The sequence below is a fragment of the Melopsittacus undulatus genome, chromosome 5 (assembly GCF_012275295.1).
Source record: "Melopsittacus undulatus isolate bMelUnd1 chromosome 5, bMelUnd1.mat.Z, whole genome shotgun sequence".
Taxonomy (NCBI): domain Eukaryota; kingdom Metazoa; phylum Chordata; class Aves; order Psittaciformes; family Psittaculidae; genus Melopsittacus; species Melopsittacus undulatus.
In genome coordinates this window covers 64,138,399-64,153,060 of record NC_047531.1, presented here as the reverse complement: position 1 = coordinate 64,153,060, position 14,662 = coordinate 64,138,399, and the positions used below count along the sequence as shown (strand labels likewise).

Sequence of the window (14,662 nt, the reverse complement as noted above, 5' to 3'; positions counted from 1 at the left end):
TCCGCCTCCCCGGTCCCGCCCCGTCCCAGCACGGCACCACGGGTTGGGGCTGACAATGGCAAGTTTATTGGTTCAGGTACAGCGAGGAGGGTTGCAAGCAGCTCAAGGACAAATGTAGGGTGGGCGTGAGAGGGAGAGTAACAAAATAAAACAGCAGCAACAGAACAAAACAAAATAAAACGGGGGGGGGGAGAGCAGGATAGACACCAAAAGGGAACAGAGCTAAAAAGATATGGTTTTATCTGTGTTATGACAACATACTCCCAGCAGGAATTGCTTCCTTTCTCCAGTTAAGTCAATGGGTCTTTCAATAAAATAGTGTTGGGGGGCAGAAGTTAGTATGCATTTCCCTCACAAATAAACTCTAATTCATGCCAGTTAAACACTAGAACTAAAAATGTACAAAGAAGCCTCAAAGGAGATGAAGTGTTATTAGAGTTACCTTTTCCTCTCTGAACAGTCCAGAAGAAAAAACAATGACTACAAATACAGCAGGCAAACTGACTGTTGGGCTGATGGGGGTGGGATATACATAGTGTTGTAAGGAATTCAGTCTCAAGTTGTGCTAAACTCTCTTCATCCTCTGTATGGCACATTTTGGTCCATGATGGGGATTTTAAGTTGAGACGAACCCTGATTTCTTACAGAAACGTGTAAATATTGTTGCTCTTTAAAATGCCAGGTGTACTTCCTTCTACAAAGCTTAGGAAAGGTTTATAGGAAGTAGTCTGGGGTACGACGGGTCACATGAGGCTCTCCACGGCGAGGTGCTGGGTCAAACTGGAGGCTGCAGGAAAGAAAAGGGGATCATTTTCCCTCTGTCATCACAAGGTATTTTCAAATGCCACAATATATACTAGACTGGTTCTCCTGCTGCTGTCACTTTACCCATCCCAGCTGCTTCCACGTAAGATGCTCCAGGTGCCCAGACAAACATCTGTGGGAATTAAAACTTATGCAGCCCATCACTACTTACACACAAGCTCAGCTGAATGCAGAATTCAGACTATCTCACCCACCTTTACAAAGCCTAGTGCTACCAGAAAGAAAAATAAATACATAAATCAGTCTGTGCTCTCCATGAAGCTTGGGTGATGGAGGGATTAAGGAAATGCAGAAGCTGCAACTCTCCAGAGAGCCAGGAATGTAAGATACCGCAGTACCCAAGCTTTTAAAAGCTTAACTCCCTACTTATTAGATTTTCTTGCAGGTACAGCACACAATGTGAATTCCTGAGTGATCTGATGTGGCTTTTCACAAAAAAAGCCCTTTGGAAAGGATCCGTCATTACTCACAATACAGGATAGTTAGGAAGAAAGGACAGCCCAAGCCAGGTTACTCACAAGGAATATTTTAAAGTGTCATCTAGTTCCATAATAGCAGCCTGGTTCCCACAACGATAACAGTAATTAGGCGCACTGAAAATGGTAACCACGTTTCGGTCATGGCACCAGTTATAACCCTGCCAGGAAAGGAGAAAAAACAAAAAGCATCCGTTAAACCTCAACCCATCTGAAGTTCCTGTTAAGATCTGAAATGATCCAAGGCATTTGTGAAACCAGAGTTCTTGTAAGTATTTCCGACTTTGCTTCCTTTTAGTAGTACTCTCACTGCCAGAACAAGTGGTAGTTATCTAAAAAGAACAGCTCCAACCACTCTGCAAAGGGATCAGCCATTCATCACTGGTGTGTTTATCCATTCTGGACACAAACTACTGATTGTACCACAAATGAAACTCAAGATTTTTAGGTACGCCTTCAGCTTTCACCCACCACAAAGAGGAATGTGCCTGCTAGATGTGACTGCTGACACACAATGCTACTTAAGGGATCTACCTGGAATAGGTTTTAAAAATACAACTGCTCCACTGACCCACCTGGCGTTTTTACAGCATGACATATAAGAATAGCTTATCAACAGCCAAAATTATGGCTTAATTCCTGCCATGTCTGACTGCCAAGTATTATAGGACAGCCTGTAAAGGAGCAGCAGTTTAAGTAGAGCAGTCAGCGTGTAAGGAGGTTATTACTTCCACAAACAAGGTGTGACAGGGTCCTTCTGGCAATTTGCTTGGAGAATAAGGAGGTGGGAAAGGGCAGAACATTCCTTTATTTACATCACAAGTCAAAGCCCATTATTTTATGTTGCTTCTTGTTTCCACATGATTCAAGTCTCTTTCATATTTGCCTGTGTAACACATTTAGGTGTCCACTTATGCCAACCTAGTAGAAGGTCTCACTGAGGAGACAAGAATTGAGGAGACAAGAATTGTCATCTCTGTTTTGTTAGCTCCACATAGCAGAGTGTTTGTCCTACCTCCATGACAAGTTGGTGAGCACGGGAAACCAGTGTGAGACCATTGGCATGGTTAAATGTTTCGGAAATATCTTGCCCAAAGGTGTAGCCAGCACCACGTGGAGAGATACCCCAGCCGCCACGATCATCCGGATCCGACCATAACAGATCACACATAGGTCCCTTGAAAGAGGAAGTGTTCTTCATTAGATCACTAACAAGATTTTAAAAGTGTTTTTCTATAACAATATATTTTATTTACAATAAGATTGCCAGCAGGTCCTTCTCCATACAAGGTACACGGGTCCATTTAACACACGTTAACTACTCTTGCTACTTAGTTTCTCAGTCAGCATCCCTCCACCCACCAAGAAATTAATACTGACAGAGAAACGAATCCACGATACCAGAAATTTGTTCCAACCTCCTCTTCCATGTGCTCCCTTTACCATTTCACTTCAGTCAGAGATACACAGACATGGAGAGCAGCTTCACATTCTAACTCCTGGCTTTCACAGTGTGGTAAGAAAGGCCACGTGGGAATGTATGTAAATGCAAGGATGCGCAGTGGGTTTGCTGGTGCCAGCCAAGTTGCAATAGATTAAAGAAAGGGAAATAACTCATAGGAGGTTGAACTAACTATTCCAGAGACTGATGTTAACCCTGCAGCAGCTCTTCTGGCAAGGTATTAATAATTTAATTTCCTCTCTAAACAGTCTACTGTTGGACTTGATATATTATATTACACACATCTAACAGTCACAAAAGAAAGCTCAGCAGCTTTCCTTGCTGAGCTACTAAGGGGCAGTAAAGACACTCTTGTATTAATCTAACCTGCTGCTGCTTCCTACCCACAACTCTTGAGTTTTGTGGCAGGAATCACACTGACTCCATGTGGAGAACCTCAGGACGGACAGTTTTTAGCACACAGATATGCAGCACAAGACTGGGAAAACCCCAAAGCAACAATATCATTACACCTAACTGTAGGTAGATGTCCCATCAGGTACCCCCTCATTCTGGGAGTAACTCACATAGCTGATTAGTTTGTGGAAGGCTTGGGCAGACTTTGCTGAATTGTTCTTGCTGTTATACCAAAGACATTGCCAGACAAGCAGCTCATTTTAATCACGGAACATTGAACTCTATTTGTAAGCCCCAACCACTCCCAACACAGAAGAGCAATTTGCTGCCCCTGGAGCTCAGAAGTTGGTTTCTTCAGTTGTGATCTCAGGACCCCAGCACATGATGAACATGGTGCAACACCACAGTGGAAAGGATTGGCTGGGGAGAAAGGATGGTGACACAACATGGCTTCACATGGTAGTTGTTTGTTCACAAGCAAGTCTGTGGGTGAGGCTGAAGGTAGTAAGCATCTTCGGCTGCCAAATACTATTCTTCAAGTCAGCATGACAGTGAAAAAAATCCCATGATTCTGTGCCAAACAGCTGTGAAACTCCCATCTCTCTCCTTCTGTATACTGCTGTAATCAAAGCATATTGACCTGTGTGTGTCCGGCCCAAATCTATGTTCATCTGCTCCTAGCTCTTACAAAGGCAATAACCTGCTTTCTAACTCCATGTGTGTGTCTCTCATAGCTTAAATGGATTTCAAAGTGAGGCTACATTTGCATTTTCCACCAACAGATATCTAATTTTATGATCCATTTCCTTTCCTGTTACCTCATGTGGAACTTCCTGCAGGCGGTCCAGAGCCCTGATATGATCCAGTGTATCTATGGACGGAGAGAGGCCACCATGGAGACAGAAAATCTGTTTCAGAAAGAGAGCAACCCATTCAGTGCATAAATTTATGGGAAGACTCAGAAATAGCTGGTTTTAACTGTTACCATTCTTGTACAATTGCAGCCATCTCACCCTCACAGCAGAAAAAAAACAAATCTGATTCCTGCAGAAGGAAACAAAACTAAAAGGGTGCACCTTGCATATAGAAATCAGGGGAACAACAAGGGAACAACAAAGACATCAATCCTTCCATTTTAGGAATATCTTGCCTCATGGCCACTACTCAGCTCACATGTGATATATCATGAGGGATCCCCACTTCTTGAGCAGTCAATTAAAATGATCCACACATGCAGTACCCTGCTATTCTTTCAGCAGCAGAATCAAAAGCTTTCCCACACCATCAACTTACATTAAAACCTCACTAAATCCATTCCCAAACCCACAATAAGTGCATCGACTTTAAAAAAAATTCAAAACACAACCTAAGCAAGTTTCTCTGAGACTGTCCATGCAGAGGTCAGACAATACAGTCTACATGACACCCCAAAAGAGAGCATTTTTCTTACTCAACATTTACTTACCTGGCCATCTACTAGAGCTGTAAGTGGAAGATAATCAAACAGATCTGTGAAGTACTTCCAGACGTTGGCATTGCCATACTTTCGCAGACATTCATCATAAAAGCCATACACTTGTGTGATTTGTCTGCTCTCATGGTTGCCCCTCAGTATTGTGATGCGTTCTGGGTAGCGCACCTATTGACAAAGAAAATAGTTCTTTAACACAAGGATTGTACCATCAATATGGAAACAAAGAGCAATGGAATATTTCAAACAGCGTTCAAGCATTCAGCTCTGTTACAGAACAGCGTGTAGACATTAATGCTTTTCGATTTACATGTGTCTAGCTCAAACCAATGGCAGCATCAAGGGGGAGGAGTGATTCTTTCCAAACTCCCACAAAATGTGGTGTTTTGCCCAAGGCTGCTATAGGAAAGCTGTCAAACCTTACCTTCAACGCTACTAGAAGAGTCACTGTTTCCACCGAGTAGTAGCCTCTGTCCACATAGTCTCCCATGAACAGGTAATTTGTGTCTGGCGATTTCCCACCAATTCTAAAGAGTTCCATGAGGTCGTGGAATTGACCGTGGACATCCCCACAGACGGTGACGGGGCAACGTACCTCTTGCACGTTAGATTCCTTTGTAAGAATTTCTTTAGCCTAGCATGAAAACATGTATTTAGGACAAAAAGGTAGGAAGCTCCTCCATAAGCAAGTGCAGATGTTATTCCACTGCATGTTATTCACACTGGAAACCCGATTTCAGTCCAGTAGCTCAAGCTGACTACTGGAAAAATAGTGGTTTGTTGGGGAAGCATTTTATAAATCCCTGTGCAGGAAGACAAGCAGGTTTGCTCGCATGAGGCCAGGTTATTAAAATCTTACTGTAACACAAGTACTGACAAATTCAAAGGAGTAATTATCAAGTTAATCGCCAGCCTCTCCTGAAAGAAAGCAGTGTGAACTTCAAGCCTTGCATTAGATATACCACTCACATCACCACTGGGGTTCACCCACAAATTCTGTGCTTCTTCCAAACATTTCTCCAGTGCAGACAAGACAAAGCACTGTTCCAGTCAGCTTCATCAGCTTCACAGGCTGACATTATCTTCTTAAGCACAACTGGTTCATTTTTTAACCGAAAGATTATGACAGATTTCTCTCTGTGTTCAAAACAGCTCAGGTCTGTTAATCTCACCTGTGTGATCAAGACCTATCAGCCTAATCTGACTGCCAAAGTCAAGCACTACCCAGTTACATGATACTTAGAAGCTTTCACCTCAAGAATCCCAGCTTTCTTCTCAGTGTTGTGGCCCTTCCCATGTCCTGTCAGCAAGAGTTCAGTGTATGAAAACAGATGAGGTTGTATTTTTGCTGTCTGCTGGTAAGGATAGAAATACCAGAAGAGCTAGTGCATGCCACTTGGGTGACTGTCATGGTCTTCTGACCAACCTGATTTTCAAAAAGCATGTATCAAGCTAGATATTATTTGATATACCAGTAGGAGAACTATGGCCTCCTAGACTTCAGATAGAAGGCATACGAAACATGATGACATGACTTACACATAGACTCCTTCCTGCCATGTTTCAGTCTGCCTACCATTTCAAGGGATGGCTCTCAATCTCACACCGCCATGTGGAACCATTCACATTACCACCTTTGCCAGCACTGACAGCTCCTCCTCACCACCTTCCTCCTCTGGGATCGGATCCCTCAGGTTTCCCTCCCTTGCTGCACACTCATAAACCTTAAGTGCTTTCCCAAGACCAGGTTTTCACAGCAGCGGATCCATGCCATGGAAACAGCTCCACAAACAGCCTGCTTCTTCCATATTGACAGAGCCAGCTCACCGTATGATTGCTGAGCAGAGATGACATTAGGAAAGGCTGCATGTGACAAAGGGGCTCATCTGGCAGAAACACTGGGCAACCACTATGGCATCAGGTAAGCAGAGCTGTGTCTCTCTGGCAAATAATAACCAACACGAGTACCAGTGCCAGCGCTGCTCCAGCTCTTTCAGATTGCATTGCAGTGAGACTGAAGCTGCATGTCAGGAAAGGGAACCTTCTCTGCACATTCCCGGAACACGTGGGAACTCACAAATCCATTTCCCTTGCAGAGGGACAGATTCTTCTTATTCTTGCTTAAGCTACCAAGGAAAACAAGTATTCCTACGCTTCCCTTCACTAACCTGGCACAGAACATCACTGTATAGGCAAGAGGCACTTCTCTCTTGCACAGGTCATTTTCTCCTGCCAGATTTCCAATCCTTTTCAGAGAGCAACAGTTTAACAGTTCTAAGGGCAGGTCACACACAACTGGAAAAGCAAAGTCAGAAGCAATTTGAACATATGGAGCCACAACCAGCTTCCCCTGTGGTACCCAGATGGCAACAAAATGACCACAGATGGAGGGATGGCATCCCTGGTTTTAGTCATCTCTTCCTCTACACCCAACAGTTCCTCTGCTAATTACAGTCACATAATGCAGCCTATCTGCATTACCTCATTATCATCAAATATCATGTTTGTTTTCCTGCCTCCAGCTCATCAACTAATGCAGATCAGTGCTCCAGGCACATATGAAGCACAGGGGACACCCACAGATATGCTCAGTCCAATCTGAAGACAAGGGATGAAAGATCACCAGTGCTGAACAGTTCCCAGCAGGGGGTAATCCAACTACTTGTGGCCAAGTCCCTTAGCTCAGGATGGTGCAGCTACCACCTGCTGCAACCAGGAAGAAGCTGCTTACTGAGGACATCCTCAGTGGGCTCTCTGAGGACACCTGCATTCACATTCAAATATCTGCTGCTTTGCCTCTTAGGGAAAGAGGCATATTCAGAAGGAATAACTAAAACCCAGTAAGTCTAGGGCTTGGACAGCATCTAGCATGCCCCTGGGATGTTATTTAACTTGAGGGATGTGATCCTGATCCTCAAAGACACATCCTGCACATGGACTTGATGGTGTAAGGTCTACCTTGTAGTTGTGACTGGAACTGCTGAACATGTGCTTTTGAGTGCAACAGTAGTACTTGAATTCTTTTTCCTTATCTTTAAAAACATCTATAGCACCTTTTGAGATCATCTATCCTCTGTGAGACAAATATAAAACAAACCCGCTCAGTGTGTTCTGCTTGTTGCACAAAGCAACAGACAGGGTTTCATTGTAACCTGGAGCTAACTTAACCACAGGAAGTGGGGGGTATTTGTTGCCCTTTCTTATAGTGCATAATGTCCCTTCCCAGATGCGTAAAAAGATGGACACTGTACACATGTCATATGTACTTATCAGTGTCTCAGCCACATCATCACTCTCCACCTCTCTGTTCTGCCCAGAAAACCCACGCACCCATCCGAAGATCCACACACAGGTAGAGCAGCACAGGCAACAGAGAGGAGGAGCTCCTTCTGCACAGTAATTGGGCACAATGACATCAAATGCATCCTTTGAAGGTGGAGCAGCCCAAGTCCTGAAAGCTTGATACTAGGAGAACCTAGAAGTTTCCCCTCATAAGAAAGGAGGAGCTAACTGCTGAAAAGTGGCAGCTTCTTTAGCTGCCTACCATGCAGCCTATTTTAGCTTGCTAGGTAGACAAAGATACATGCACATGAATAGATTAAGCCTGTCATCCCAATGCTGCAGAGCTGGCTCCAATCATGCTCAGGAACTGGCCACAGAAGTTTGCCCTCATGTGGCTTTCTAATGCCAAACGGTACCTGTAAAATTTTAAGCAGCATTAAAAACATCCCAGAAAAGTGGCAATTAGCCAGTACACTCTGCTTGCATGTTTCAATGGGCTGAGCTAATGGTGAAGTAAAATGCTTTAAAGTAACAAGAACACCATTACAAACCAAGGATAAAAAAAATCTGATGCAAGTAAACTGCCCTAAATTATCATAATTTGCTTAAGAAGGTTGTTAAATGACTATGACTTAAAGTCATATTTTAGCTACCTTTGCTTTAGAAAGCCGTGACTAATACTATTGGCTTCCTAAGCATGTGTCCCAACTGCTCTGGATGAAAACCATACTCAGGTCAGAGTAAAAAGCAGCAGCTTTTAGGTATTTTTATTTGATAAACCTCAATTAAGCACAACAATTACCACACCTGTGCTCAAAATTACTTTGAGAAGAAGACTACTTGGCAGCTGTGGGCTTGCCCATTGTCTCAACCCCCCTCTCTTTCCCAGTTTTAGATCCCGTAGATCACCTTTGTAGACTGGTACACCAGCTTGGCTGCTGTCCACTCCTTAGTCCATGTGGAAGGAGAATGAAGAATGCACATCCCAATAATTTACTGTGTTTGCCTTGAAGAGGAAATAGAGTGGTCTCAGGGCTTGAGAACAACCCGCTGATGCGCTCCTCTGAAACCCAAGATGCTTCACCAGCTCTGAGACGACCATCAGGATCACCAGGAGACTAATCCCTCTGTGAGAGACTTAATCAAATCCACATCTACTATCACACAGTTCAGATTTGTCTATGCTAACTGTGTAAGCTGATTCTAGGTGTGAGGAGATTATGATCCACCCTAGGAGGCAGATTTTCAGCACTGTGCTTCCCCTAGAGAAGGCCAAAGACCCCAAGCACCTGCTTTGCATACAAGATCCCTTGAGAGCACAGAAACTCAGGTCCTTCTAGGAGATTTATTTACTGCACCACAATCTTGGTGTGACCCATAGAGGCTCTTACATGGAGTTTCTGATGCAAATGCAACTCAACTGTCATTCTATCAACTGTGACAGACCAAACTATTATGTCAGCAAATATGCTGAGGATATTAAAATCTCAAGGAGCTTGGCATGAACAAGAACCAGCTAGATTCTCCTCAAATGAGATGGAATCCAGAGGGATGGAGCTGTCCTGCTGCCCTTCAGCAATGAGGCAACAGAGGACACCCTGAAGCCTCAAGAGTGATGGACACTGTCACACATGCTCCTAGAGGTACCTGGGCCAGCACATCCCAGGATAAGCGTCAGTACTAGGGAGATGAAACATTCCTGGCCATGACTCAACACTGCACTTGGAATCTCATGGTTTGAACAGCATCCAGGTTGCTACTTGGCTCATACCAATTTCACCAATTAGTGCCCAAGAGGTTGCTAACTCATCCTCCTAAAATCATTCTTAGATGAAACAACCTCAGAGGGCAGAAGCGTCATAGGTTCATGTCAGTAACAGCAATACTCCCTACAGCCTCAACTGACTCCTGCTGCTTGGTTTGAAGAATCAGTTTACAGTTACCACTCAATAACTGCAAGAAATGCATGTCTTCATTAGCGATTAAAATCCTTTTCCTCCTACCACTTCGCAACACAAAGCTCTCAAGCTGCTCACAGTAATGAGATTGTAACCCTTCTTACACATCCAAACAAGGACAGAAAAAAGAAGCTACCAAGAGAGATGGTTATGGATGGTTGCTTGCCTATGTTTAAGAGACAGCCTTTTACTCACCTGCTTTCATATGCCATTTTATTACCTTTGTGAAAACCCCGTCTCCCTAGGATAAGTACTAACTCCTTCATCTACAGCAGAGTTCATTAGCTGACCTGACTTGAACTTCAAAACCAGAGAATTCCTCTCCAAACTTGGGAGTGCTTCCTACCAAATCAAATGAACTTTTTGGCCTTTTAACCTGACTTCAGATGTTCAAAATACAGGTTACAACCTGTTCAGGTTCAAAGGCAGTTCGATGCAGTCAGTGCTACACTGCCTTCAGTACCCAAATTAACAATTTCAAAGCCAGCACCAGCACAGAAAGCTGCCATGGCACCTCCAATGAAAGAGGACACAATCCAATGCAGACATCTGTAGATTTTCACTGCTTATTTAGTGAGAGTGGAAAAAAGTTTCAACTGCCTTCTGCCATAAAGGGAGTCCAACACCATGGTGTTAAGAGTAGCATGAGATGCAAGGCACCCGATGTACATTTCCCCAACATGCTACAACATTCTCGTGTCTACAAACTCTAGCAGTGATCATAATTGTCTGTCCTTCTATTATCCTTTAAATGCTGCATGATTTTAGCTAGATTTCATTTTAAAGACCAGCAGAATGGTAATCAAGTGTTTTCATGCTGTCTTGAGATGACATCTTGATTAGCTGCATGAAGAATACAAGATTGATGAGCTGCCAAAATGATGTTGCAACTGGGCAGGTGAAGACAATGTGATTTCTACAGGTGCAAATTTCAACAGCTTTCAGAGTGCAGAATAATTTGGCATGCCCTGAACAACTCTAGCCATGTGCAGTCTTTCCCTCTTTACTGTCCGTTATGCCAGCACTTAAAACCAAGAATGACCCATACAGGCAAATCTGTGATTTGTCTCTTTGGGGTTTTTCCCTCACCTCGTTTTGATTTTTTTTAATAACTTATCAAACTCTTTCACAAATTTAAACCCAAGGCAAGAGGTACTATTGTGCTTGCCTTCTTAGAAATTTGTCACAGAAAAGGGAGTGCTAAGAAGTGAGACAAGGTTGGTAAAGGCTTCTCCAAATATTATCTCAAGGAAATAAACTGAACCAGCTTTCTGCCAGGGCTACTTCACACCAAAAGCAAGCCTGCACACCCAAAAGCTTTCTGAAGCCCCTTTCCACTACAAGATGGGGAACACAACCACTCCCCCAAAACTTAGTAAGCCAAATAAGAGCATTGCAGAGTACTTAATTCATACCCAAGTCATTCTGACCAGTTACCAGCACCCTTGAAGAATGAGGTGCCGTGAGAGATGACATTTGTTTCATGCCATGCTCCACAGGTTTAGGCCTCCTACCTGTTGTCTGGATAACACCCTCCCCACCTCCAGCTGCCACTCTCCCTATATACCATGTGGGCCCTGACATACAGCTGCATTCTGCTGGCACTGTCTTCCTGCTCCTCAAAATACTGCAGCCACAGCTACTTAACAATGCAGCCAGAGAAGAAGGGAAAAAGTTTTCTGTAACAGCTTGTGGGTCAGAACAGTGGTTCCCAAACAGGAACACCTGGAGCAGGGTAGAGATCAGGCTAATAAATTCTTTCAGGGTTTTAGCTGAACCTCACACACAAGAGAACACAGTCACAGAGAGCTCATCCTCACTTTTCAAGATCAAGAGGCCCTACAAGAAATCTGGAGAAAGACGTTTAACAAGGTCATGTAGGGACAGGACAAGGGGGAATGGCTTTAAACTGACAGAAGGGAGATTTAGATTACATATTAGAGAAAAAGTCTTCCCTGTGAGGGTGCTGAGGCCCTGGCACAGGTTGCCCAGAGAAGCTGTGGCTGCCACATCCCTGGCAGTGCTCAAGGCCAGGCTGGATGGGGCTTGGAGCAACCTGGTCTAGTGGAAGGTGTCCCTGCCTGTGGCAGGGGGTTGGAACTGCATGAGCTTTAAGGTCCCTTCCAATCCAAACCAGTCTGGGATTCTAATGATTGTATGGTCTCTCTACTCGTCGAGCCACTGCTGTCACACCCTGCTGCAGCACCAGTCCTTCTCACCACGCTCCCTCAGAACTGATGGAGAAAGCCATAAACCAAATGGACAGCTCCAGCACGGAGTCCTTCACAGTCTCTGCCTGTGGCATTAAAATAAGCAGCTCCTACCTTTTTGATGAGCATTCCAGCACGTTGCAAAGCTGCAGCACAAACCCTCTTTACTGTTCAGACCTCACCACTGCTGTAGTCTACTGAGGATTCAATAGAAGAAAATAGCTGCATCTTTTGAAGCTGGCACCAAGATGTTTATAGTCACTGGTCAAAATGTGCTGCCACGAACAGGCATCAGAAAACATGTTCCCCATCTGAGAGATAATATCTAAAGACAAGTCTAAAGACTGGTCTCCTGATGGCAAAAAAATAATTAAAAGGTATGGACAGTATACACTGAACAAGTGCAAACAGAAATTTGCCAAAGGACTGTCCAAACCCCAGTCCAAAATAGCAGATGCTGTCCTTCCTCCAACCATTTCTCATTCTATTTTAGTCTCAACAGCTTGTAAGCTTGTTTAGGTCAACACTACAGATCATCTCTTCTCCCCCTTTGCCTTCCTAGATTTCACACTGGATGTCAAAAGGTTTTCTCTTGGATTTAGGGTTGACTTTTTAGTGTGAAGCTGCTTCACATTATGAGACACAAGGCACAAGTGCAATGTGACGCCCCTGAAAAACAGAAGGGGTTTTCCCCTGCACACACAACCCCGGTCCTCTACCACAGCTTAGGTGAACCCAAAGCCAAAAGGTGAAAAGCAGACTATTGAGATGTGAGTGGAAAAAAAAAATATATATATAAAAAAAAATCACACCAGACTGGTTTGTGTTGGAAGGGACCTTAAAGTTCATCCAGTTCTAACCCCCTGCCACAGGCAGGGACACTTTCCACTACACCAGGTTGTTAAGGTGCTCAGTCGAAAAGTACCTGGGGATGGCGATTTAACAGAGCTGAATATGAGTTTGTGCCCAGGCAGCCAAGAAGGCCAACAGCATCCTAGCCTGTATCAGCACCAGTGTGGCAGCAGGGCCAGGGCAGTGACTGTCCTCCTGTACTTGGCAGTGGTGAGAGTGTTCAGTTTTGGGCCCCTAACTACAAGAGGAACATTGAGCTGGTTCAGAGAAAGGCAACAGAGCTGATGAAGCATCTAGAGAACAAGCCTGATGAAGAACAGCTAAGGGACCTCAGGGGATTTAGTCTGGAAAAGGCTCATGATGGGACCTCATCACTATATGAAACCCTACCTGAAAGAAGGTTGTAGTGAGGTGGGGTTGATCTCTTCTCCCCACAGGTAACAATAAAGCAAAAGGAAACAGCCTCAAGCTGCAGCAAGGGAGGTTTAGGTTGGAGATTAGGAACAATTTCTTCACCATGAGGATGATCAAGCATTGAACAGGCTGCCAGGGAATCGTGGAGTCACCATCCCTGAAGTGTTCACAAGCCATGGAGATGAAGTTCTCAATGACATGGCTCATTGGCAGTAGTGGGGTAATGGTTGGACTTAATGATCTTAAAGTGGTTGATTCTACATTTCTGTAAAGCCCTCAGTTGCACACAAGTCCTATAACTATGGCATTTTTGACGCCAGAAAAGCACTGGCACTGCGAAAAAGAGGCCCTCCCATTTCAGACACACCACAGGGCAGCATCACAGCAAGCAGGGGGAGAAGAGGGAAACCTGTTTCCCCACCACAGCACCACCATGCAGGGACGCTCTGCTCGCAGCATCCCGGTACCCCCAGCCCCAACCAAAACCCTCCAGTTCGCAGAGGGAGGACGAGGGGAAGCCGCCCCCGCCGTGCCCCGCACTCACCTTCTCGCAGAGACTGCGGACCTGGCTCTCGCTCAGCTGCCGGCACTCGTTCAGCTGCTCGATCCACTGGTCCAGCTCCTTGGCGAACCCCTTCTCCTCCATGGTTGCGGGACAGGGGACCGGGCAGCGCAGGGCAGGGCCCAGCCACGCTGGTCGCCCCGCAAAGGCCCGGGCCCGCCTTAACGGCGGCGGCGCAACAACTAGGACGCGCGGCCTGCTGCGCTCCGCGTAATGGCGGGTCCCCCCTCCGCTTCCCGGTCCTGCGCACTTCCGGCCACACCCACCCCACGCAACGCACGTCCGGCACCACCCTGACAGCCCTACCCCTTGTCCCGAGGGTCACTGTCCCCCGTGAGGCGGGGTGGGGGCTGTGTGTTGTGTGTGACTCCATAAACCCACCCGCACCCCAACGCGCGGGTGGAAGGGGTGTTAAAACTCACCCAGTTCCACTAGAGGAGGCTGCTCCAAGCCCCTGTGTCCAACCTGGCCTTGAACACTGCCAGGGATGGGGCAGCCACAGCTTCTCTGGGCACCCTGTGCCAGTGCCTCAGCACCCTCACAGGGAAGAACTTCTGCCTAATGTCTGATCCGGGATCAAACCTTCCACCCTTGGCTTCCCTATTCAAATTCAGGCTTTTACCTTCGGGCTTGCAGCCGGCCATAATCATTGCCACAGCATGGCTGGGCTAAGGGAGAGCTTGTTGCAAGGTGGGCATTAACATTAACATTAATGTAACATAACGTTCCCCTATGTGAGCATAAGGGAAATGGG

The 14,662-nt window shown here is 45.4% G+C and overlaps 1 protein-coding gene across 1 annotated transcript; it reads right to left on the bottom strand.

Moving 5' to 3' along the window:
- Window positions 1-43: 43 nt before the first annotated feature.
- On the bottom strand, window positions 44-14,157 carry PPP2CB (protein phosphatase 2 catalytic subunit beta). The gene is made up of 7 exons (XM_005142997.3): window positions 13,891-14,157; window positions 5,055-5,264; window positions 4,625-4,798; window positions 3,978-4,067; window positions 2,317-2,478; window positions 1,344-1,462; window positions 44-787 (listed from the first exon to the last, which is right to left on the bottom strand). The coding sequence occupies exons 1-7, from the start codon at window positions 13,990-13,992 to the stop codon at window positions 715-717; spliced, it is 930 nt and encodes a 309-aa protein (XP_005143054.1). The 5' UTR covers window positions 13,993-14,157; the 3' UTR covers window positions 44-714.
- Between the last annotated feature and the right edge of the window lie 505 nt (window positions 14,158-14,662).